The 27223-nt window shown below is 39.7% G+C and overlaps 1 protein-coding gene across 2 annotated transcripts in view; it reads left to right on the forward strand.

Moving 5' to 3' along the window:
* GMDS (GDP-mannose 4,6-dehydratase) overlaps nucleotides 1–27223 on the forward strand; it is a 409290-nt gene that overhangs the window by 361383 nt on the left and 20684 nt on the right. Inside the window, exon 10 of one of the 2 annotated variants that reach the window (XM_041475416.1) lies at nucleotides 4594–4824. The exons of the other annotated variant lie outside the window; for it this stretch is intronic. Within the exon in view, the coding sequence (XP_041331350.1) occupies nucleotides 4594–4824 (231 nt within the window). Of the gene's footprint in view, nucleotides 1–4593; nucleotides 4825–27223 lie in introns of those variants that run through there. 2 annotated transcript variants of the gene reach the window in all.

Consider the following 27223-nt stretch of genomic DNA (forward strand, 5'->3'; position numbering starts at 1 on the left):
TAATTTCTTTTCTATGACTTTAAACAAGTCAAACAACAGGTCTCCACTACCTCTAATTTCCAATTAATTAAATAATTATAAAGAGTACTGGAAACTATAAAACCCCAAGGATCCTCATGACATTTTGCTGGTAGAAAGCAGCTTGTGCTTGGATTTTCCTCCTTTTCCTTAGCAATGTACCCTTTCTAATTGCTACAAGTAGAGTTCAAGCTGGTCTTTAACACACCAGTCTTATTTCTATTTGGATTGCAATTTAAAAACAGAAGCTCTCTTTACAGGGCCCTGTGAACTTCTCTGTCCAGTGAACCCTGTCATTATCTGCAATGGGCATGGGAAGAGGTCTTCAACACTCAACACATTATTTTCTCGTTTTCCTAGAAGTGCGTCTCACGTACAGCAGGCAGGGTGTACCTGTTAGGGGAGCAAAGAGAGACAGTTGTCCCAAAGGAAGTGAAGGTGGCAAGAGAAGGTCTATGGAGCACTCCCCGTTGATGTGCTGCCCTGGAAGATGGGGTGCATGAATGGTGCCTGTACCTCCCTGGGCTTGGCTGGGAGCCACATCCAGCAGGCTGTTCCCAAGAATCACGCCCTGGTGTCAATTGTCTGCATAAAAAGGATAGTTGTGGGCAAGAGCTGGGCCTTTGTACTATTTTGTTGACTTAGCTTTCTACCCTGCGTAGGAATGTTCTCCATCCAGAGAAAATAAATCCTGTCTCTTGGCTAGAATCTGTTTTTTTGATTGACTAAGTGGTATCCTGACTCATTTGTGATGAGGGAAGGGTGTAGGTTGGAAGAGGATTTACTGAAGAAGTTGTATTATCTTAAAATAGATCTATACAAAGAAGTATTTGAGCAATTACTCTGCCTTTGTGCAGAGTATCAGCCTACAAACAAGTCTCAAATGGAGCTTTACAAAAGTCACTCCAGTATTTTCAGAGTGATGAGACAAGCAGCATATTTGTTGAATCTGAACAGCATTAGATGAGATTATCTTAACATTGAAGGACAGAAAACTACCTGATAGTGAGGTGGGAGGAAAGGCTCAGAGTTCAAAGTGATCTTGACTATTGGAGAAATAGTCTGACATGAATAGGGTATGACTCAATGAGAACACATGCAGAGTACTGCATATAAGGAGGAGATTCCAAATCTACCATATGGGATGAAAAACAAGAGGTATTTACCTTTTTCCAGAAAGTAGTTGAGAGAGATCATAAGGGATCGCCATCTAAAACCTGTCCCTGTTGTCAGTATTGTGGAAAAGCAGGTATCCTACTGAAACTGATGAACAGGAGCACTGTGTCTAAAACATGAGGCTTCTCTTGTAACTCAGTGCTGGCAAGACCCAGGATGGTGTCTGATTTTGCGACAACGGGATGGTACCTGGTTTTGCACACCACATGGCAGAAGCATGTAGATTTTGACTTGGGGAAAAGCAACAAAACCAATTGAAAGTTTAGAAAACAGAGGTTTTAAAGAAAGATGTGGTTAGTGATATGTTTAGTACAGAAAGGAATTAATCCCTCAATAGGTAGAGGCATGCTGCAAGGGAGAAGGAGTGGCCTATTCTCTGTACTGATTGGATGGGACAAAAAAGTAAAAAGCCTAAATTGCAGAAAAAAATGTATAAATTAGATATGAAAAAAAATGTTGCCCACCACAAGGTTAACTGGGAAACTAAGGGAACTGAACCGAGTTTTCCCATGTTTTCTCATGTATGTTGTAACTGTTGCGCAAAATCTGGCTATCACCTCTTATGGCCATAGCATCTGCTATGTGTTGGTTTCAAGCTGGGCAGCGTGTGCCCGCAGTGTGCATAAGCCATAGGGCATAAAGGTCTTTGTGTTTAAGCATTTACCTGTCTTGAAATGGAGTTTCATTGTGGATTGGATGTGTTCCAGCCCACAGAATTGCAACTGGGCTCATGCACATCTGCGGTGGCCCGGATTAATTTAGAATTCTGGAAAACAGACATCCTGAATCACTGCTTGAGGTATTACTGCCTACAACAAACAGTCTGAATCTTGTCGTCAACAGAGGCGGCAAAGTACCCAAACAGTGAAGTATTCATAAAGCTGTGCTGTTACTTAATAGTCTTAGGCCTCTGAATTTCCTGGGAGAGGTCATCAGAAAATTAGATACTAATAAATAGGCAGTCTGCAAGACAGAGTCATAGGTAATAATGCATTTGTGCACAAACTTAACTTTGCACTACTTTTCCCAACTACTTCGTATGTTGGGAAGATTTGGATCAAAAACTCATGTTTTTTGAAATTGTTTGTGTTACCATAGTATTTTTTTTACGTATTCTAGATTTATACTAAGTTACTGAGACACCACTAGAACTTTAGACGAAATAGATTTATAACTGAAACAAGAAAAAGTAATTTAGTTTGGGAAAAAAAAATGTGTTCCCCAAATATGACAAACTCTAGGCCAGTTAAGGTGAACTATTTCCACCCGTTCTCCCCACCTTTTTTTTTTTTCCTTAAGAAAGACAGAATATGAATTAAGAAGCACAACGCTCTTAAGCACTTTAGATTAAAGCTAAAACATAGTAATGATAGCTTGATGATTGAATGGCATCTGCCAAACTTCCTCAGGGACTCCAATAATATGAGGGTAATAGATCATTAGAAGTGTTGAACACTGTGTCTGACATGTTTAAATTTATGTATCACATTCCTCCAAAATAATAACTAATAATGGGTTAAGAGCTTTGGAGGGATGTGGGATATGCATGCAAAACGACAGAATAGGTGATAGACTGAACTGGCGGTACCAGTTAAGTAACCCAAGATTGCCTGCCTAGTATATTTTAAATATGTTAAAAGGGAACTTAATTATACCAACCTTAACAATGTTTCCTTTGCAGTTCCTTTCTAGAATGCAGAAGTTGTTTAGGTGGATGTATTTCAGTTCAGCTACTGATAGGGGTTAGGATCCATTATTCATAATCACTGAGCAGCTTTGTTAATGGCAATCCATTAACTACTTTAAATCCATCAGTTTGGATCATGTCTTCAGATCTGTACAGTCAAAAATTATATAATAGCTTGTTTGGTTATGTCAGCTGAAAGAAAATCAGTGGTCTTGGCATTGGTGCCAAGAATGTTACAATTCATCCTCTGATTGAGTCCTTTGAAGGAGAAGACACCTCAAGGTAAAATACAGCTTTGTTTCCAATAAGGTGACCACCTTGCTTTTAGGTGCAGCAGATCTCTCAGCAGCAGTGCTCTGCTTTTGGGATACCCTGAGTTGAAAAGAAACATCCCTTGTTCAAAACATGGAAGAGAAGCTCTTGCTGCTTTCCCTCACTAAACTGGGAAAACCAACTATGAAGTTATGAGTACCTTGTGGAGCAAGGTTTAAAATAAGCCAAACAGCAGAGATCTGCAAAGTAACCCAGCTGACATATATGTCATAGTTTGTGGAAAGGAATTAAAGAATATCTGTGCCGGACTGCTGATGTTTTTGATGAACTGTTTTAAAATGTAGTTTATACTTGATACAGTGGGTGATGGACTTGAAATATGAGGACTACAACCTCACTAAGGTGAGGCCACTCAAGTGCTCTGTTCATGCCCTTGCATTGTATTGTCACGTTCTGATAATATAACAATGGCCAATGGCCCTAAAGTATCACAGAGTTGATCCAAGGATCTGGCTGTAGTTTTGATAGATTGATAATAGGCGAAGCCTGATCTGTTCTGTACAGAGGAATCCCTTTCCTCTCCTCCCCAAACTTATTAAATCCCTTCTGTCCTTCTTGTGACAGAGATCTCTCTGGATCACTGTCAGGGGCTGTTGCATGGCATACCTCAGCCACAGTCGTGGCACTGCCATACATCTCTTGCTGGGAGGAAACAGCAGTAGGCCAGACTGCCTGTCCTGTGTTGTGGGTTTTTTCTGGTAATGCCACTTGCTTTGGACTCTAGGCTCACTAGAAAAGCCTTTGTGAATCCCAGAATTTCTGCTCTTCATGAAGTGGAAGGGTGGATATTACCTAGGCTTGAGCTCATATTTCATGTGAAGTATGTGGTATGAACCCTCCTCGGGTTACTTTTTGGCCATGGAGCTACACAGTAATAAGAGATGATGCTGCACTTTGCTCTAACAAATGTAGCAAAACTTTGAATTTTCTCTCTGTCAGACTGCTTTCATAGTGTAGTGTCATGTAACTTCTCTTCATGTAACATCTAAAGATCATAAAGTATAAGTTACTTAGCTTATTTTTTACTGTAACCTTCATCAGTGACAGCAGTCATTATACTGGAAAATAATACTGAGAGACAGAGGACAGAAGGAGAAATAATGATGGTTTTGAGAAAATAAGGATTTTGGGAATAATACAGACATATTTGCTACAATTCATACTTGAAATATGGTGATTAGCTTCAGTGTGATCAGCTTTGAGACCCGGAGATTAACTAAAGTTAGGCGGCTCACTTTTATTTTAAAAAGATTCTGGAGGCATGTGCATTCTTACTAAAGCCCTTTTTTCTTTTCTCTTCTTTTTTTTTTCTTTTATTTTTTTTCTTCTTGTTTTCTTTTTTCCCCCTCCTTTTCCTTATTCATATGACTTCATGGCAGAGCCCAGTGATGGCCTGGTTCTCCTTGCTTGTCCCCTCCCTGGTCCCTGTGCCGCGGAGCCATGCACACCCCTGGCAGCAGCCGCCACCCGCGTGTGTAATTGCGGCCTCGGAGCTGGGAGCGGCAAGCGGCTGCATACCATGGGGGAGCTGTCTGGCAAGAGGCCTCCTCCTGCTTCACTCAGACGTGTCAGGACAGCAGCTTGAAATGCTTTGTGGAAATACAAAGTGAAATCAAAAGCTTCCCCTACTGCTACCCAGAGGCTGCAGGAGAGGTGTCTCCAGAAGGTGATGCCAGGAGTTACTCCAGTGCTGTTCAAAAGTTCAAGGCACACAGGCGTGCTCCACTTCCATATTCTGGAGATCCACATCATAAAATGAAGGAAAAGTAATATCTCAGTAGGTTTTCTACCACACTGAACGTGAACAAGGAAGTTAGGAATGCCAAGTTGAAGAAGGAAGAGGGACTTTCTTACTCCTGAAGGTTTTCTCTAAAGTCGTGTTGCTGTATTGTAAAGGTGAATGGAAGCCTGTAAAGCACTGAAGAATAATTCACAAGATAACATTTTTAACATAGATAATCATTGTTCCAACAGAGACTGAGTTGTCCATGACATAAGCTGAACATCTCCAGAGACAATCACAAAGTTGTTGACTTCTCCTTTCTCTCCCTCACATAAGAAAGTCACCAAAGTCAACAATACCTCACAGCGCCAAAAAAAAAAAAAAAAAAAAAAAAAGAGAGAGAGCAGAATTTAGCATGTGTTTTAGAAACAGAAAATGGAAAATATGATTTCCATAGTCTTATATAGCATTGGCTTTCTTGTTAGAGCGTAAAGTTCTTATTTTACTCCCTTTTTTCAATCTAGTTTTTATGTAATAAATATTGTAAGTTAATTAACAGGATACACACTTCTTTTTTTGCCTTCTTCTTTTAAATTGAATAAAGCTATTTTATATTTTCCTGGTATTTTCCCTTTCACTCCTTCTGAGCTGAGAGGTAGAAAGTAATTCCCATCCTTGGGTTCAGAAAGCAATGTGTAGTATCATCTCAGGGCATGAAATTACTGGATGGAAAAGTAGGTGTTTACATTCTCAAATGAAAGGAGATATTTTCAATGATATTCATTAGTTCAGCTGATTAAAATTATCGAGATTATGTTTAATGTTTATTAAATGAGAGTAGAGTTATTTAAAAGTGTAATTCTTTTGCAAATCTCTGTTACAAAACAGACCTGCAGATTTAAAGGCATCCTGCTGAAGGTTTGCATTTCTAAACCTCATATGAATTTGAGGCATGACTAGTGGGATGTTAGATGAGTGAAAATTTTTGCTTATGTCGATGGCTGGCAAGAAATGGGATTCTATCTGCATATTTTAGGACTAATGAGATGTTGCATATTTTCTTTCAGCCAGCTCTCTGAAAAGTCTAAGGATAAGAAGAGCTTTTCACAGCATTAAAAATAGTGCTGTAAAAAAATTTTAGTCAGCATCCTCTTTTGCAGGCAACACATGAGATCATAAATAAAATGAAAAGGTTAATTTAAAATGGAGAAGCAGGTTCATAGTATATGAAGAAAGCTATGAAACAGGTTAGATGCTGTCTCTAGAAGGACAAGCATTGTGTTTTTAGCCTCATTTATGTCTTCTTCATATGCCACAAAATATTGCAGTCATGTCTGCTTTCTTTTGAGGTTTGGACATATTTAGTCATAACAGCGGTTGTGGCTTGAGAATCTTGAGAATCTTGCTGAGAATCTGTCTGCTGAGTGTTTTACTTCTCTGTCTCATTAACCCCAGGACAATCCATTGTAGCATAAACTGTCAGTTCACTTTTGGTAATGTATTTGCAGTTTCTCACTTTGAGGAGAAATTATTGTATCACCATTTTGACTGTAGTGATTTGGGGATCTGTTTGATGTTGTAAAGCTGGAAAAAAAAACCCAGAGGCATATTGAATACAGGGAGCTGTTCATACATACATTCCAAATCTGGGAAGCTGTATCTGTAGGTCTCACCTATGTAAATGAAGATATGTGTGTTCTTCTAGTCCAGTTGCCAGATCTGAGACACACCATGAAAGTGCCTTTTTCCATTTCCTGTGTAGCTTTGTGAATACTCTCTTACTTCCCAGATCCAAAGTGATTGCTTCAGAAGGCCTTATCCAGAGAGATCTCTCTCTTATTTCCTCTACTCTGGCCTTTGTATGTGTCAAAAAATGCAGCTGCTGACACTGCACACTCAAGACTATGTGTATATGGGGAGAGAGGAGGAGCAGCTTCTTCTCACATGACTACTTAAATGCCCCTTACTCTTTTTGAAATTGCAAGGGCTCAAAAAAGTTTTAGACTGGCCACCTTCACAAGGATGAATTTCATCCACACAAATCTCTAGCAGTTCAGGAGTTAAACTCTGTGCTTTCCCAGAGAGTAGAATTTCCTCCTCTCTCATGTCTAATTGAAGGGTACATATCTCCGATCTACTTTGAACAGATTTTGCATTTGCTGCGCCCAATGTAATATGTCAGATTAAAGCCTAATTGATATTAATTGTCAGTTTGACAGGTATTTACGTAATACACCTGTGATTTGTCCATGCTGCAAGATCAAAGAACAATGTAGTCCATTGTCAATCTTGTAAATTTTTTTTCCCTTCTTGAAGACCAGATTATTGTTCAAGAGTAAATATGAAGTATGTTTCAGCAGGTTTGCATTGGCGTGTTTCCTCCCCAGTTGTGATTTGACTAACAATAGAACAAACCTATGCTGATTTTGTAATCTCAATTCCAAAATGATCAGGAATCACTTTGAAGCGCATGTTTTCTGATAAGCAAGTTCCAAATTCTCGCCATCCTGCTCTGAAACGGTCCTCTTACATTTTGTAGCATGTGGGTTCTGACTCATCTTTGCATTATGCTCTTCAGTTTTATCTTGATGTAAGCCCCCTTAATTACACTGGCATAAAGATGGAATGGGGAAATGATGAACCACGCCCACTAACAAGTCCGTGGTGAAAATATGGGAGCTGTTCTTTTGTCTTCAGGGAGGTTTTGCCAGAATGGGGTGTCTCTTCTAGACAGACTCTTTGCTACTTTTAGCAACTTGCAAGGAAACTGAAGTGTATCCTCCAAATCATGCCACGGTGCAAAAAGCAGATATGCATCAGAAGGCTGTAACTAGAAATGGGAATTTGCAAATAGGGACTTGATGTCTTTGATAAGGCAGGACGTGGTCCTTCAATCAAAGACAGTATTGAATATAATTCTGACATTATGTTTATTTTTAGCTAGTGTGCAGCTTATAGTTACCATCTGCAGTGTACAGTTACCTAAAGAAGAGACAAGGAAGAGAGAAAATAAGTCAGGATCGTTACTTAGGGCCACACTGAAATACAATGGAGGAAATTAAAAAAATAAATGTTATTTACACATCAAAGTATTAGGGGATGCTACGGTCCCTGTACTACAAAGGACATGAGATCTTGAGGCTTCAGAAATATTTGGATTGTGGTATTGTTGAAACAAGGACTGCAGCATGAATTCAGACAGAAAGTGCAGCAGAGAATGTGAGTTTCCCTCACCAGCCCTGGCATCTCTGTGGGCTGTTTGGGCTGGTTGTTTTCTCTGAGACATGTAACATGATTCTCCAAACCCCAAGTTATGTCTAGCAGGCAGGATTTAACTTTTACTGGCATGATTTCAGTTATATCAACAAAAGATCTCGATCTCCTGCCACAAACAAACAACTCTAAATTAACTGGCCTGAATAATTGAACAAGGGGTTGTTTGTTTGTTTACTTCAATTACTGTTTGTGGTAGCAGTGGGTGGAAATGAAATCTTGCCACTGCTTTCTAACATCTATCAGATTTGGAACTCTGTTCCTCTCTGAACCTTTGTATTGCGTGCAATTCTTCATGATATTTTTCCACTACTACTTGCATCTGCCTTTATTTTTCATTCCTGACATTATAATGTGTTACACTGGGCGTTGTAATACTCTTGATCCAAGAACACTATTGCCTTTTTAAATCTGTGAAACCAGGTGGGTTGTTGTTTGTTTTGGTTTTTTTTCTGGTTCTTCCTTTATCTTTTTATTCTTTTTTCTCTTTTGAATCCTCTATTTATCTCTGATTTTTTTCAGGCAATGTCTTTTCATTTTATCATATTCCAGTCTCCTGAACTCTGTAACAAAATTGGCATAGTTTTGTTTCTTAAGATGTTCTTTGTTAAAAGTCCCCTGCTTTTCTCAATGCACTACATTGCATGTAATTACAACTGTCTTTTATTTTAAATGTCATTGTCACCATTTGAAAACTATTATATAAAACATCATAAAAACCTGGCTTTTCTTCAGTTTATCTTGCCTTGCAATTTTTACAGGGTTTACTGTTTGTTCCCGTGGTATCAGCATCAAGTATTTGTTCTTTTGCTTTGCCCTCTTGCTTTTCATAATATAGTAATTTCTTTGCTTTGTATTCTTAATTCCTGCACTATTTCAGTGAGCACTCCAGCCTACTCTGCTCCGTGCTCCTGTTCCTGCTTTACCCTACAAGTTCAAAATGCCGTTCCCTATTCTGCTTGTTGTTGAACCAATGGAAACACAGTCTTTCCACCTTCTTCCTCATTTCCAAGTAATAAATGCAGCCCTAGTTTGCATAGGTAACAACTCGCCTTAAAGCCTCTGTTCCACTTTCCATTCTTAATTTGGTTTCTGTGACCTAGTATTTGTCCCATGCTCAGCCATCACCTTGCGGCTCTGGAGTTGAGTCATGGTCCAGCTCGACTCTGGAGTTTTTCTAGTGTTCAGTACTGGTGCTGAGGTTTAATACAGGAATCTGCAAGTGTTTCTGCAGCTACCCAAAGCCCTGAAGGAGTTAGGGAGCCTGCAAAATACCTGCCCAGGTGTTTTCTCTGGGTCAGAGATGCTCTCTGACACTGCCTCATCCAGGCTCGTGCTGTGTGTTTAACAACTGGCACTGCATGTGTGCCTGTGTACCTGAGGAGGCAGAAACAGACTGTTGAACACTGTTTCATCGACTCTTGTGGGCTGAAAGTGTGAATATGCTGTGTTTAATATGGCTGTCTCAGCTGTTTACATTGGCTTTTTGAACCACAGCCAAGTTAAATTTCTGAGGAAGCTGCTATTGCTTTCTAAAGATGTAACCCCCTATCTTTGTTCATCAGCTCAAAGTTATTTACCAATCATTACCTGTGTTTGGCAGAAGAACAGCAAATAAATCAGGTGCTTTGTGTTTTACGTGGTCTTGGTAAATGTGTATTAAAATACAACATCTTTTTATTTGAACAATATTCATAAGAGAGAATATTAATTATTATTAATATTAGAATATTACTGCTTTGGTTTATGCCTTAGGAGATGACAGTCTCTGTGGTAGCATTAATTAATGTGTAGCTTGGCTGTGTAGGCAGAAAGCAAACGATCTCCCAGCAGGTTATTCAACATTAGCATACAGCCTTCCATCTCGTACAGTACTTTCAAAGCAATTCTCATCCACTGCGCTGCAACCTTGCACTAACCTTATGTTAACAAATTTATAACTTGGAAATTATTCTGCTGACATCAATGGTGTTACACCATGCAAAACCTGTTTAAAATTAGGTCCAAGGTATTTCAGTTTTAATTTTTAAAATGTATTCTAAATAGTGTTCACATGCTTCAGTAATTGATGGCTTGGGATTACTTTTCAGTTTCAAGTTCAAAATGAAGGTTTTGTAAAGGTTTTTAGTCTGGTTTTCCCCTCTCTTCTTTTCTTATTTAAGTTGCTCCCTTAGGCAAAATCACTGATTTCCTATCTTCCCTTTGCAATATTATGAACCAACAAACACAGTTGTCTGCCAGTTCATTCTTGAGTATAGATTCTTTTTAACACCAGCAGAGCATGGAGGAATCTCCTGCTTTACAAAACAGAAACTACCTGTCTGTCTATCTGTCTGTGTACACAGAGAAACAAAAAGCACTAGAAAATACCCTAGAAAAACATTTAAAAAATAGAAACCACACATGACTTAAAGGAACCTTATTAAGGTACAAAGTCAAACATCTTGAACCTTGGTAATGCAAGCATTACAAGATCTCAGTTTTTCAGGGATTACCTGCTTGCTTAGTCTAGCCAATATCCAGAGCATGTGTGATGTTTCATGGATGTTGGACTGCCCAGAAATTTAAGCTATCCACCCCTAGCAGATCTGTGCTGGGCACATGCAGACTGCCACATTTTTGATATTTTCAAAGGCACATGAGTTGACCAGGCTGGGGTGAACTTTCACCAGAATGGCAGAACACATCCATGTGGCAAAGGTGAAAAAACCTACTTGTTTTGAGTACCAGCTATAAAACAGTAGAGTTAGAGCTTTCTAAACTGTCCACAGTTTTCTTCTGGAAGTATCTGAGACATGATGGGGAAATAACACCCAGGAGAGACACCCAGGGGCCAGGGATGGAGCCTCCAGATCCCAATCTTCCTCCATTCCACCCAGGCTCATACAAAAAGGGGCTGGGGCAAGAGGGACCTCTCCAACATGCAAAGTTGCAGGATACAGCTTTTCAGCACTGTCCTGAGATGAAGAGAAAAAGGGGGTGCAGATGGACACACATGGTCCAGGGCTGCTGGAACACCACTGGGAAGCCTTCACTAAAGGCTCAAAAGGCCCTTGCAGCTCAGTAATGGGAGAAGGCTGAGCCCACCAGCAGCCCTAAACAAGCAAGCATTTTTCTTGTGAGACATTTTCTTGGTAATCTCTGTGACACAGTGGTTGGGACCGTCCTTATTGGTCTCCTATGAACTATTCCTGCTTAGAAGGAAGCCCTTGTTGGATAGTTCAGGTGAGCCAGTGGCCTAAATTCATGTCAGGAATGTATGTTCACTGGGAGGAGAGCCTCCTGGAAAGGAGTGAGCTTGTCCCCCAAGCCCCACAGCAGTTCTGTGACAGCCAGGCAGCTGAGCCCAGCTAGCCTTGGGAACACAGGAGCCAGGAGGAGGAAGTGGATGGGAGCTTGGGGTGGCAACTCAAGGCTCAGATAGCAACTGCTCATGCAAATCCAACCTACAGGGGTTGTGTGTGTTGCTGGTGTGAAGATACATTTTTAGAAAATGTTTAAGTAGCACCAGAGGCAGTGGTATGACCTGTAGATGACTTCTCCATTTGTAACTATGGAATGTAGAAGAAAGGGAGGGAAAAAAAAAAAAAAAAAAGAAAAAAGCCGTGCAAGAGACACCTCTATGACTAATTCAGCTCTTCTGTAGAGAAAATTTCATTCCTTACAATTAAAGGGGAATTACTTAGTTTGACTTATTTTTAAAAAGTTATTTCCAGGCTTGACACAACACTGATATATCCTTACCTGGATTTCAGATTGCTCTGAACATTTAAGTATGCTGAATTTTTACTGAAAATCCTTCAAGATGAGCTCATTTTGCAGCTTCTAGAGCAACAGACCTCGAGCCTATGATAAGTAGTAATTTACTTGTTGGTCAGGTGTTACGAGTAACAATATTCGTCTTTCTTCAGTTTCTGTATGTTACTCCTGCTTTATAGCTGTAGGGAATCACAATTGCACTGTGATTTCTTTTCACAAAAAAACTGACTTTAATACATCCATTTTCACTTATATATGATAATGGGATCACCAGTGTACTCTTCTGATTGTTTTCAAAAGTCAAACAGAACCTGATGATGAGAGGTTTTAACTCCTACACTGGTGCCCTTAAAAACTCACACATTTCTTTGCAGTCACTTTTGGTGAAAGACAGCCACAGGACAGTCCTTAAAAGGCATAGCTGTATTTTGCATAGTGTGATTATATGTCATGCCTTCGTTGGGGAAAAAAAAGAGAAAGATTTCTCAGTTTTTATTAAAACAGGCAAATCAAAACAATCCCAAAGTCAACGTAGAAGGAACATAGCATCATAACATCATTCTACTCATAAACCAGTATCATGATTTTAGAAGGTTTGGGTTTGGCAGCTGGTCACCTTTGTATGTAGCCTGCAAATGTCCATTCTGAGTTTTTGGGTTTTCATGCATTGCAGAGAAGGTAGCCTGAACTTGTCCCACCCATTGATAGATCCTGCACAAGCATATTTCAGTAGCCACCTTGATTTAGAGGGATTAGTTTGAACAAGCCCTAATGAAACTCCCAAGATAATATTCCCTAAGGAAGGCAGGAAACCCTTTAAAATAAGAATGTAGTGATGACTTTGCAACATTACACATAGCAAATTTATTTTCATGGGTATTAGAAGCATGAACAGGGGAAATGGTTATGCCTTCATTATATAAGGATTGCTGCACCTTGGTCCCTCCATGACATCAACAGCAGAGCTCTTGCCTGAAGAAGAAAATAGGAAATACAGAGTACTTACATTTTTCCAGTGAAAATACTTTCTCCCCCAAAAGACCACTTTGGTCTTCCTATTATAAAATGTAAACACTTTTTTATAGTTTGAGGATAACCACGTTTTAAACAGCTGTTGCCTCTCACCTGTGCTGCAGCTCTGTTTCTGCAGTGAATTAAGCCCTCTCTTCACAGACTGCACATCAATTGCGATTTTTTAAGTGCTTTGGGATCCTTTGGGTTGAAAAGCATGATATAAATTTAAGATATTAAATTGTTAAGAAGAGTAAGAGCATTACCAGATGCTGATGCTCATGTTATAGCCATGCTGTTAGCAGCAAATTGGGAGATACTTACGCTTTGTCTCTGCGGCAGGTATCACATCACAAAACCTTTTTCATTAACTGCACATTGAAAGTCATGAGGATGCTTAGCCCCAGCTAATCCCACTGTACAGCAGTCCAGAACCTGCCTGATGTTATAGCTAGGAATTTTCTTTTAACATCCCACTGTACTGGCATTTTTAGCATGCTTATATCCCTCTGTTCTTATACCACTGTCCTTCACTTAAAGAGTTTTTTCCTTTGATGGTGCTGTAACATCTTCTCCCAAGTGATGGTGTAGCACATAGTTGTTTCGTCTCTCAAGTTTTACTATGGTTGACTAAAGAAACAAAGTTTGTCTTTGTGTTGTAATGTTTCCACACCCCCTTGACCATCCTTACAGCTTTTCTCTTTTATCTGCCCCAAATCCAGTTTTCTTTTAACAACACTACCAAGAGTAGTTTTTGAATACTAAACAGGATTTGAAATAAAAGACCCATCAATTAGTGTCTCATATTCTAGCAGTAATACTCCCCTACTTTTGCTGGAAATATCTCATCCTGCACATACTAAGATTATGTTTGTCTTCATGGTTGCATCACACTCCTGATTCACAGTCACCTCTGGTGAACTCATACCTCCAGGTTCTTTACACCAGTTGTTTCAGAATACAGTGAGCTTTTTGTTTTCAGTCTCTAAGTGAATTATCTCAAGTTTTTTCCTCTTGATTCTCAAATCTTCCATAGTGACAGACTTCAAGCTGAGCCAGATTTTTCTTTCTAACCTGAGCCTCCCCTGTACTGATTTCCTCAAATTTAAATCATCACCAATCTTCTTCAGCTTGTTTATAATATTTTTGACTTAATAGAAAGTGCCTGTAATGATTCGTAAGGTTGAGAGTGACAAACCCAACCAACAACTTCGTGCCAGCTAAAGATTTTCCTTTTTCTGACCTGTTGCCACCCCTTTATATATGTTATTATTCCCCTGATGTACCTCATCTTCTCCAGCTTAGCTGTTACTGCAGTTACTAGAAGGATGAATCATAGAATCATGGAACAGTTTAGGTTTAAAATTACCTCTAAGATCACTGAGTCCAGGCACTAAACCATCACTGCCATGGTGACCACTGAACCATATGCCAAAGTGCCCTGCCTGCTCATTTTCTGAACACTTCCAGGGATGGTGACCCCACTACTTCCCTGAGTAGCCAATGCCTGACCACCCCTTGAGTGAAGACATTTTTCCTCATATCTGATCTAAACCTCCACTTGGTGCAACTTGAGGCCATTTTCTCTCATCCTGTCACTTGTTGCCAGAGAGAAGAGACCAAGCTCCACTTTGCTGCACCCTCCTTTCAGGTAATTGTGGAGAAAGGTCTTCCCTGAGCCTCCTTTTCTCCAGGCTAAACACCCTCAGCTCCCTCAGGTACTTCTCCTCAGACTTGTGCTGCAGACCTTTCCCCAGCTCTGTTGCCCTTCTCTGGAGAGGCTCCAGCCCCTCAATGTCCTTCTTGCTGTGAGGGGCCCAGAACTGGACACAGGATTCAAGGCGCAGCTTCAGCAGTCCTGGATACAGGAGGACAATCACTGCCCTGCTCCTGCTGGCCACACTATTGCTGATACAGACCAGGATGGCACCTGGGCAAGAAGGTCACCTGGGCACACACTGGCTCATGTTCAGTGGCTGTCAAACAGCACTCCTAGATCATTTTCCCCTGATCAACTTTCCAGCCACTCTTGCCTCAGCCTGTCACGCTGCATTGGGTTGTTGTGATACAAGGGCAGGACTCGGCACTTATTGAACCTCGTACAATTGGCCTTGGCCCATCAACTCAGCCTGTCTGTATCCCTCTGCAGTCTTCCTACCCTCCAGTAGATAAACACCCCCCCACAAGCTGGTGTCACCTGCAAACTGGCTGAGGGTGCACTCAATCCCCTCATCCAGATCATCTATAAAGATGTTAAACAGGACTGGCCCAAAACACTGACCCCTGGGGAACACCACTTGTGGCCAGCTGCCAGCTGGATCTAACTCCACACTCTGGGCTCAGCCATCCAGTCAGACTTTTTTCCCAGCATCCATCAACTCCATGATTAGCCAAATTATTCTGTATTGTTCCCTGTCATGCCACAGCTAAATCACTCTTACGAGCAAATGTAGGGTAAAAGCTACTCAGATGCTTCCACATTGTGCTTTAAGCTATGAGACAGAAATACCTTTTGTAATGACAGGGCATGGCTAGTTAAATCAACATTAGTTTAGAAAGTTTGAAGTAAATAGCAGACACCTTTTTTTTTCTTTTTTTTCCTCTCTGAATTCATAATCAGGGTCACTGGGCTTGTTCTATCTCATCTGATCCCAAAAGGAGAGAAACAGAGATTCTTTCTGCAAGGCAAGCAATTTCTGCAAGTCTTCTTTTAATGTTAAGTTGTCATTTAAATGGGTACTTTGCTTATTTGCAAAGAAGGACCCCGCTTTAATTTGAACACAAAAGAACTTTACATTATGTTCTAGATTGTTTTCTGCATCTGTATTATGCAAAATTGTGCACCAGGTTATTTATTTTCCTTACTTGCATTTCCTTCCTCCAGTGGAATTTGTTTAACAAAAGTCAGGTGCTGCTGCTTCTAAGAGTAACCAAGGTAGAGACTCAGGTAAATTAGTTCTTGAATAAGCTTCTCCATAATTATTTAAATAACAGTAATTGTTGGTTGGATTGGGTTTTTATGTTAGTTTCAGAGGAATTTTTTGTTGTCTGAATTTTTTTACATGCTTATTCTTGTTTTATTAGATTTCAAAATAGTAAAACAATATAGTAACAGTAGTAATCTTTTTGTTGCCTTTTTGTGCTTTATGTTTCAGTGCTCTGAAGCATGTTCTCTGTAAGCACAGAACCATCACATTTTGCTTAATGTGCTACTGCTTCTTCTTTGCACTTCTAGCAGCAGTTCTACTGTCTGATTTGTTACATTACTATAATCAATAGACAGCACAAAACATCTGTTTTAAAATGAGTCATGTCACTCCTAGATATTTCTTTAATTTTTTCCAATTCTGGAACAGAGGTTTAGTCTTGCAGAGCTTTGACTAATTCAATACTTCTGCTAAAATTATCAGGAATCTGCTCAACTTCGTGTGTTTTTCTTCATCTGGGCCTGAGCTCTTTCAACCTGTTGAGGTGAAGATTCGTGTTCTGTTGGTTTATCTCCCATTGTTTTACCAACATTTGCATTACCAAACCACTGATTTAGCACTCCACAGAAGGCAATACAGCTGAGTCAAGCATGATGTTACTTTCATTCTTATCCTTACAGTTATAAGCATGTCCCCCTTTATTCAGCATAGCCAAGCTTTGTTTGCCATATGCTGTACCATATGCTATAGCTCATGTGCTGCTACATAGAAACTTTTGATAGTATTATCTGAATTATCCTCAATGTGAAATAGACCAAACTTTATTGAAAATAAATCTGATGTGCCAGAGTAAAGATGCTCATATTTTATGGGAGATCTCAGATAGGTGATTTATCTGGAAGAGCTTTGGTTTGTGAAGGCTGGGGAGGAGTTCTTTTTTAATAGAGGGTGAATTCAATTTGAGATTTTTCATTTGTTTTGTTTTTTAACTCTAACTTTCAGTATTCAGGAACAACGGCGTGAAACAAACACAAATCTATTGTATTTTTAAAAGCTATTTTAGTCCTGTTTCCAACTCCTCTTGTGCTGACATTCTACAAACTGATTTTCTAAAAGGACTGTCACCATCAATTTTGCTTTTTTAAAGGACTTTAATTCTTTCAGCATGTTCATATGGTTTTATAAAGCCCCAGATACATGGCAAATCCCCTTGGTGTTGTAAGACAAGATTGCTGTTAAAAAATGTTTAGGCTTAGTCAGCTTCTTCTCACTACTGAAGTCATGAGGGACTCTGGGAAATGGTGTTTATACTAAGCTTAAATTGATAGGGCAAGTTTAATGCAATCAGGTCAAAGGTACAACTGCTTAGCTAGTCTCATCAACCACTCGGGTTTCAGCATCAGTTTATAAGAAAAGGCCTGTAATGATAACATCTGGCTGCGAGCGCATGGGCTGCATTCTCCTTGCGGTGATTGAATGTAATTTAATGGCGGGGAGGAGCAAACTGAAGGGCAGCTCCATTCCTGAATTATGATCCCCAACAGATAAGATACAACTGCCAGACTTTGATCACCACTGTTATCAATTCACTTGATGAAGAGCCTTTCTCCAATATAACCTGGATGGAGTTGTCTTCCTTGGAGGAAGGAGCGCGGTCCATTGAACAGGCTCGGGAGGGGGATGTCAAGTCCAGGACAGAGCTTGGTGGTTTCCAAGTGCATACGTGTGTGGCTGATTGCTGGCCAGGCGTTACTTTGAGCGAGTGCTGAGTGACCCGGGACAGCGCTGAGGAAATGTGCCAGACAGAATAACGGATTGGGCTGCCCTCCTAACGTGAGAAAGCATCATGCTCAATTACATATTTCCTGCCTTGCACTATCCGAGCTGGTGTGTGGCAATTTAAATATTCATGATTACTGCCAGGCAGACCCCAAAATGTACACTCATTAGGAGAATGTAGATACCCAAGACATCCTGAGGGATTTTTATCATAGGCAAGTCTGGTCTGCTGATGCTAATTCAGACTCTAAGAGGGACTTTTTCATACAGAATATGTCTGGGTTTGCTGGCCAAATAGGGTAGTCAACAAATAGGTATTGCCCTCTTTCCCTTATCTGTACTATATTTAAAATTTCCTATCATGTAATTTAAATTTCTTTTGTGAAAAAGTTTTTACATTTTGCTCAACCCTGGCTGGAATTTCATTAAATATCTGTCCCCAGCAGGAGAATTTGGAAAATTTCAGTCAAAATAATTTCCAATCATAATTACAGAAAAGGAAATTTAAATGTCTTGTTGCCAATTGACATTGGTAACATTCTGCTTAGAGGCAGGGACTTTAAATGGGATAATGCTGTGATTTGTATGTCACCGGTATACTTCTTTTTTTCCTGTGAAAATCACTGCATGTTATGAGATTAGAAAAAATAAAAAAAAGAATTTGCACGCACTAGCAAAAAGTCTTTCATTTTTTCAGGTAAAATGTCAGGGTATTTAATCCATATTCAACATATTCAGCCTTCTGATGGTGCTAAATGGGGTGTGTTATTTCTGAGAACCATCAAGCATGCTCCCTCTGTCCTCCATCCTACCACCAAGTTGAATTGAACAAATCTGAGCCAACACATGGCATTTTTTGTGGTTAGAGGAACCACTGGGTACAGAAGATCAACATTGTCTCTCTCCCCAAGTTTGCTTATACTGTATTGCTTACACTGAGGCAACACAGACCTCAAAGCCTGCAAGGTTAGTGATTATCTGACCTAACTGTTTTCAGCAAAGGTCCCATTAAATTTCCTTGGTTTGCAAACAAAACGCGGAAGCAGGTTCTCGGTTACATCTGTCTCCCAAGAAAGAAGTTTACACTCCTTTGTCTCAAGGAGCATGTGTGGGTGGGCTGTCTGTGACTGACAACATTAAGAACATCCATAACAGCCAATGTGGGACCCAAATGTTGGGTATACCCAGCCTCATTTCAGCCTGCAAGTCTTTGTAATCACATGTGGCACAAGCTTTACTCTAGATGGGGGCATGCATTTTTTCCATTTTCTCTGCACATTAACTGTTTCCATAAGGATGTTCCTTATGATGTGTTTACATAGGGTTTGCTGATACTCAGGTGGGGATGCCTGTCATTCATGTCAAACAAATATAGGACCATTCTTGGCAGTCAGCAAATCTCTGTGTTTATCTTACATTATTTCAGTAAGAAAATTCAACATACAGCTTAGGTTGGTAAGATTTGCCACTCCTTTTGAGGAACCAAAACCCAGGGAGACCCTTCAACTTGCCACAGATCAGTGGCAGGACAGACCATGGCATCTACTGTCTAATCATGAGAAAGCATAGTCCTGCTTCTGGACCAAGGCACACCCTATTGTAAGATCAGCTCTTGTACACAATAAAGGGTAGCATTTTGCACTCTTTTGTCCTGATAAGTATATCTTACTGTGGGTAATTATAAATCAGGTAGTAAACCACTTTCTAATGGCACAGAAAACAGTTAGCCAAAGCGTGACTCACAATTCATCCACAGCTTTGAGCTGTCTCAGTAGGTTTCAGTGCTCAGCTTAGCACGTGTAATGCATCTTCTCATAGAGATGGGATGAGGCCCTACTTAAAGTGGTAATGATTATATACACCATACTTCTAAATGTATAAACTGCTTTTGAACAGGCTGTAAAAGCTAAAATACCAACTGCTATACCAATGAATCATACTTTGTAAGGGAGTGTTTTTATATATAATATATAAGATCCAACTGTATATGTATAGGCAGAGTGAGTACTTACACATCACATGTGTAAGATATAAATGATCCTGATGAACGTGACTGAAGTAAATTATGTTAATGCTCCAGTTAGAACTATTTCTACATTAATTTCAAAATGTTTTTGTTATAGTGTAGATTCAATGTCAGGAAGATGAAGGAATCTGGGCTTTTAACTGCAACCTCCACATTGCAGTGTGACTCTATGAGGATATTGAAAATTAAACATTTGGTTTAAGCATTAAACACTTAAATTTTCTTTTTAAGTCCTAGGCCTGTGTAAAAGCAGATTGGGAAATGGTTTACAGTACTTCCTATTGGGGGCTCCCATACAGACAATGTCAGAAATGACATCATTTTTCTGCTAGTTACTTTTATTACTTTTCAAGAAAGTCTTTAAAATGCCAGCATGCAATTTTCCTGGTGACAAGTGATAATCTTTATGAAAGTTCTGCTTTTCTTTTAAGAGAAAGATGCTTTCAGCCCATCTCCTAGTTAGTGGACTTTATCAAGGGAAGTCATCATTCGTCCCAAGTCTTGCCAGCCCTGAAGGGTGTGGAAGGATTAATCACTAGAGGCAGTTGTTGTGTTCTTGGCTACCCTTCTCCCTATTCAGAGTTTATTATGAATGGTCTTGCAGTTGGTCTCACAGTGAAGAGACATATCTGCTGGAAGGGTGATCTAACCCATGGTGTCACCTCCGAGTAAGGAGACTTTTTGATTCTTATTTCATGCTCCAAGTATCTCTTCCCAGGTGTAGGCCCAAGGAGAGAAGGCATCCTTTGTGCTCCCTCTGCCAGCACTGGCATTAGACTCCATAATGAAGGCTCTCCACTTCAGGGAGGGAGTACCTAGCACACAGTCCACAAGGATGGTGGGACAGAAAACAGAGTGGGAGGAGAAGTCCTGATGGACAAGTGTGAACAAAAAAACCCTTCAGAGAAGCGGGGAAAGGAAGAAACTGCAAAAGTCTGAAAACACCAGTAGGACAAATGGAATATATGTTAAAGAAAGGTGTATGAGGGAGAGAGGTAGATAAATGGAGGTGATTTAGAGGGGAAAATGGCAAATGGAAAAGAAGTGTTCAGTGAAGGAAGCAGAAATAGCCAAGGGGAAATGAAGAGAGATCATGACTTCTTAAAAGGGAAGAGGTATGCCAAGCTTAGGAGGGTATAGGGAACATTTTTAAGAGTATTTGTGGCACTGAAGCACAAAGTTGTATTAATAAAAAAAAATTTCACTTTCCATCAGTGATAGCTGGAGTGCCATATTTACATCAGCTTTATATAGCAAATTGAGGAATGCAATAATTGGGAACAATATGGAGTTTGGAGGACCAGTTTGAATATGTGACAGACAAAACAATATGTCAGACAATTTGTTTAGGTTTTGTGTCATGTTTACAGCAGACTCTGCCTTCCCCTGGGTAGAGCAACCAGTATCCCCATCTATGGCTGCACATGTAGCAATATCTGCAAGGGTGGGTTAATCCAGCTTTATGTTCCCTCAGTCTGAGCTGGGCATGTTGACTAAGCCAACTGTAATACACAGTTCTTTTCTCCTCAGAGTGGCATGAGCTCTGTGAGAGGTTCAGAGTTGCTTTATCTCCTTGTGTCAAGTCCTTCTGTGGTCTCCAGGCTCTTGGAAAGGTACCCCTGTTGCAGGACACTCCTCCAATTTTCTTCTACTTAAGTGCACTGAAACCTATAATCTCAGAAAATCTGCTATAGTGTTTCTGTGCATAAATTATATGGGAAATAAACAAAAGCATGTGGGTTTGGTACAGGCTAATTCTTATTTTTAAATAGAATGTAATTTGCTATTGGCAAATTAATCTCATTTATCCCAGTTTCATTTGTTTAAACAATGTGAGTAGAGTTATTCATGTGCAAAGGAGTTGGCAAATGCTGCCAAATCCACTAATAAATCTGGCTGCTGAACATAGCATTTGGAAATGGAGTTATTTGCCATTCTCATTTTGTAGTATGCTAATTTCCACAAAAACCCACTATGATATTAGAGAAAATTATGTCTTCTCCTGGAGAAAAAGCATAAAGAAATTATTAATCTGCCAATATTGTACAAGAACGAGCAGAAAACTGTCGTGAGCAAGATAGATTTGCAGGACTGTTCTCTTTTGTCAGCGATGGAAACGGTCCCACTGACCTGTTGCAGAGTATATTTAAAATCCAATTCTGTGTATTGTATTCATCTCATTTTTAGAGTTTTCAGTTAGAAGTTACTGACAGTAATTCCAGCTCCAGCTCTTTTGTGCATCCATGCATGTGGCTACAATAACTATACAAATCTTTGCCGTATTTAAGAATTCTGGGTTAGGGGATCCCATGTGCTTGAAGTGGCTGCAGCATTTTAATTGATCTCTGTAGAATATCACAGTGGTATCATCTTCATAAGAGAGCTGTGGGCTGCCCTGGCAGCCTGCCAGGAGCCCAAGAGCTGTCTCGCATTTACATGAAATGGACCATATTGCCACCCTTGGCATCAACACAAAGGCTGTGTGTCCTACAGACCGTGCAGGTCCCAACACGCAATGAAGCCACCTCACTGCAAGCAGACACACCAGGAGCTTTGTGTTTTCTGCAGCCAAGGTACCTGTCTGCCTACCAGGGTGACAGCAAGCAGCATTCCAGCTGCACCACTTGTATGCTAAGCAAGCAGTTAAAAAAAACCCCAAGAGTGCAGCCAGTATAATTATCTTTCATCTCACCTGAGTTCAAAAGCAGGGCTTTCCCACTGCCACTCTGTTTTCTTAGCTGTCTGCTCCAGAACCACTTTGGCTGTTGGTGGTTTCTGTGGAAAATTAAAAGGGGAATGACTGTCACAGCTTCCTAATAACATCTAGGGATTCTTTTATATGCTAAGTCATTCATATCTTTTACAATTTAAAAGCATGATGACATCATATACATAATAGCCATACAGGACTGCCTGCATGTTTGCAAATAAATGTTAGAATTCATGACAATCTTTTTTTTCTCAAGCCAAAGATGACTGAATAATTCAGGTCCATTTTCTCCAAGAACTTTCCCTGTAAATAGAAATGTCTCTGCCTCTATCTGTTAATAGACAAAAGTCCACAGATGCATGTTGCAAGCTTTTATTTATTAACTGTTTACAAATTACAATAGAAAAAGCATAAAAAGAATCATTATGGGAAATTATTTTCTATCAACTCTATACATTTGCAAATGAAATTTAACATTTCACCTCTGCCTAGGGATTTCTTGTAAGAACAGTGTTGAGCTATTACAACTTCAGATCAATTACATATCTTTTCTTGCTCACACACTGCATAAATGTTGCCTAGCTATCTCTTCCTGTATGGATGCTGTGGCTTTTTGGCTTATTGATACTCTACGAAGTATCTGTATTTCACACATTCCAATAACTTTGTATCACTTTAGTGTATCACACTTCATTAGCTAACCAAGACTGAAGCCAGGCAGTTCATTTTCATTACATATGGAGCTGATGTTAAGTAAACATGAAAAGTGAAACAGAAATATGTTAAAACATGCTTGTATCATTTTATTGCTTTGATTATATCTCTGTGCATGACTGTATTCTCACCTAACACTGATACAGAGTGTATTTGTTCTTTCACTTGTCAGTGTACGTGTAGTCTGCTGAATTGAAGATCTGCTGGTTTGTCAGTTGGGTTCTTTTTAAGGCTAACAAAAATTACGTCAATTTAAACACATTTAGGACTTCAAAAAGGCAATTTGTACCATGAAGTGGCTCTCTATATAATTTTGTTTCAGTTTTAGGGAAGGAATCCATTCACTGCTAACACTCATGAATTTGTATATTGTGTAAGATCAGTGTACAATATCCCTGAAATACCAGAAAATGCACTAAGCTTTGAATTTGAAATTAAGCCAGCACCCTGACCTGATAAACTCATGGTGTTCAGCTCTGGTTCTGTGGACCATTATGTCAGACCTACATGGTCGCATAAAGGTGACACAGTAAAATCCACAAGTCCTGTAGGCATTGACTTTGGACAAAAACACCAACCTGCACCACTTGGAAGTCCAGTGATGTCAGCACAACAAGGCTAGCTCATCACATTCTTGAAAGCCTGATTGAAAAATCACACTTAAACAGACACCCCAGCGTTTTATTTTATTAGGTGTACTTATGCTGTTTTGTGAAACATTATTCCCTGTCCATGACCGGTTGCATCATGTCTTGCTGTATCCAATAACAGAGATATTCACTGTCCTGGGGCCTTCATGCTGTGTGTGCCTCTCAAAGTGTGTAGCAGTGGACTCCCATGATGAAGCAGGAGTTTACTTTCCTGCTCATAGGCAATATTCCACTTGCAGAGTGAGTGATGTCAGTAATGATTTCGGCAAACATAAGGCGTGGTCAGAGTTGTCTTTGCAGAAGAACGGGGAACACAATCCTCAGTTTCTAGCAGGTGAAATACAACCCTCTTAATCAAGGGGATCCACTGCACATCCTTTTAAAATTTGACATAATTTAAACTTGTGCATCTCCTGTTTCTGATTACGGCGCTATTCTAAGTGTTTGGATTTCAACACAGTAAGATGGCTGCAGTTGAAAGGGAAGCATTTCCTTTTTACCTCCCGTGAGGCAGTGGTCCCATGGATGTACTTCACCCTACTAGAAAACAGGCCCTATTTATCTGAAACAACCCAAGATGAAATACAGCCAGTTGGCATCCCATGTCTCCTCTTTTGTAGCACATTATGTTTTAAAGCAAATAGGCCAAATTGCTTCCCAGCATAGCTTTATAGAAACCCACAGCTTTCATTCAGCAGGTAGTCAAATATAAACACTGTTATAGAAAAGGTTCACTTGGAATCAAGCGTGGAAAACTTTTGAGTTAGAATGATACCTGAAAATATTTGCTCAGTGAGATGAAGACATTGAAACACTTGGGTAGATTCACCTTAGAGTTTATACTAGCCCTTGTGCAAACTTTGTGGTGGATCAGAGCCATGGATACCCACAGGACCAAGCAATGCAGGAAAACAGTCACCAAAATCCACTTAGCTTCAGCAAGTTGTCAGAAGATGGCCCTGAAAATGGGACATGCTCATTGGGAAGATGAAATGGCTGTAAAGTGACCAATGACCTAATGCCTTTCCTTCAGGAGATGGCACTGTTTTGAACATACATGAAACTCGGGTGGGAATTAAACTGCGGAAATCCAAGTCGTGTCTCCACGAGCTTCCATCTGCTAATAATTCCTTCTTAAAATAGGTTTCTTTAAAGGTCTAAGGTTTCTTTTTTCCAGTTCATATTTAAATGATGCAATGACAGGAGACACCCTAGGGTGTTACCACACTTCAAGAGGTGACTTCAAGGCCAGCAACACTCCCTGCATGCAACACTATCTTGCAATATTGTCTCATACCATTGTTCTTTGTTGCTTAAATATTTGGAGAGGTGTGTCATGCTTTGTTATTGCCCTTCAGCCTTTTGGAGACACAGAAGACAGGTCTCTAGTGGAATAGTTCAGCACTTGACAGTGACTTTAAAATTCTTCACCCAAGATTTGTCCAGACCAAAGCATTTAGCAGGACATACCAAATACCTTTCACACTTCCAGTAATTTGTTCATTTTATATACCATTTATTTTGATTCATTGTTGCTTCAAGCTGCATTTTAGGAAGAGTGACAAGACTGAACTCATGGAAAGTGATCCTAATTTTTAGACCAATATAAACCACTAAGAGCTCTGTTAAATGCAGAGCTGCCAAAAATCAAAATCAGGTTTATATGGTTCTTGGCACAGGGGAAGCTGCTCAAGTTTGGTTCCCATTAGTTATTTAGCACTTCTAGTATTTTTGTTGCTTCTGTTGCTTCATTCAGCTAATTGCCAGGATCTTGAAGAATTTAATTCCATGGAGACAGATGCTGTATTATTTTTTCCAAGCACTGTTAAATCAGCAGGAGTTACTTCTATGCAATATTATAATAGCATTTGTAGAAATATGATATGTGTTTATTACTCAGTTAAAACTATGTCTGTGGCCAAGCTATGTCAAAATGATACTGTGATTCTTCAATTTGCAATGAAAAAGTAACCATAAAGCTCCAATTTGTGTGAGCATTTTCCCCACACACCTACTCAGCCACTCACAGGTCCTACTTATTAAATGTTGCCTTCTCTTTGGCTGCCAGCAATGCAAGTAGAAGTGCCTCCTTACATTGGTGTCCATTTTAGACACCTACTTGGCAGAAGCATTTCTTGTGTCCATTTGCAGGTGTTTGTAAGCATTGCCCATCATGATGCTTAAGGACAGAAATGGTCTCTGTGACAGCCAAAGCACACTTTCAGGTCCAGGCCTTAGCAAGTTGTAAAAATGTGACCTCTGAGCATCATGAACAAGAGCAAGCAGGCTATGAGGCAGAGTAGCAGCAGCCATATGTTCATTACCTTTGACTTTACAAAGTTTGGCAGAGATCTGTCAAGTGTCTCATTCAGCTCTTCACTGCTGTGCAAATATCTCTGCTAAAATTTAAATTTCCCTCATATAGAATTTAAAGAGAAAACAGCATTCTCTCAATAGTGGACTCAAATCTCAGCAATCTGGCATAAGAATGGAATTTAAGGTTCAGAGTAACCCCCAAGTCATACTGCAGATGGATCCAGTTAGGCTCAATTAAAATATGAGAACATTGGGCTGGTTTGGCAGAGAGATATTGTGGAAGGGGTGGGGACAGAGCCTTCAAGGAGAAAGTGTCCTAGGAAGCCCTAGTGCAGAATCTTGCAAAGCTGAAATGTATGGTTTTTTACTGAAATTAACTATAATGAAGGAGATATTTTAAATTTTGTACTTAAAGGTGCAGGATGGACCCTCCCCAGCTGCAAGCAGTATCAGATAACACCCCACAAAATAGGCAAATTTCTTTCCCTTTTCTTGTATGCAAACTTTTATTGTATCAACAATTGAAAACATAAGCAGATAAATGGAGGCTAGCTCCTTAAAAGCCTTGTAGAAAAAGCATCAAATTCCAGTTTGATTATCTTGCAAAAGAAATTTCTCCTTACAAAACAGAAGCTTCTGTCTTCCCACATGTGAGGACACTTCTTACATACTGTGGAAAATAACTAGAATAAAATAAAATAATAACCATATGGAAGAAAAAGAAAGGTGGCCATTTTTTTTTTCATTTTTTTTGTTCTTCTGATAGCTGGTGCTTGCAGTAACAGAAGCATCTAAAACCAGTGTATTGGTTCCAATGTATTTCTTGATTTTGTAGCTATAGGCCTGTTTTTCAGAGGTCTTGTATTTTTACAATGAAATATGAGTTTTTAAATAGAAATAATTCTTAAGTTGAAATAGCAGTGTCTCCTCTGCAGAATGAAATAACAGTCCTCCTAGATAACTTGAATATTGTAGAAACAGTGGCAATACTTGCATGCATCTGGCTTACTTTCTGTGGGTACAGGCAAGACACTCATTGCTTATTTTAAACTCCCAGTGTCTAATTACACCCCTTAGCTTAAATTTGGTAATTATGATTAAAAAAAAAAAACAAAATATTG

The sequence above is a fragment of the Pyrgilauda ruficollis genome, unplaced genomic scaffold (assembly GCF_017590135.1).
Source record: "Pyrgilauda ruficollis isolate IOZ18807 unplaced genomic scaffold, ASM1759013v1 scaffold35, whole genome shotgun sequence".
In the NCBI taxonomy this organism is placed as follows: domain Eukaryota; kingdom Metazoa; phylum Chordata; class Aves; order Passeriformes; family Passeridae; genus Pyrgilauda; species Pyrgilauda ruficollis.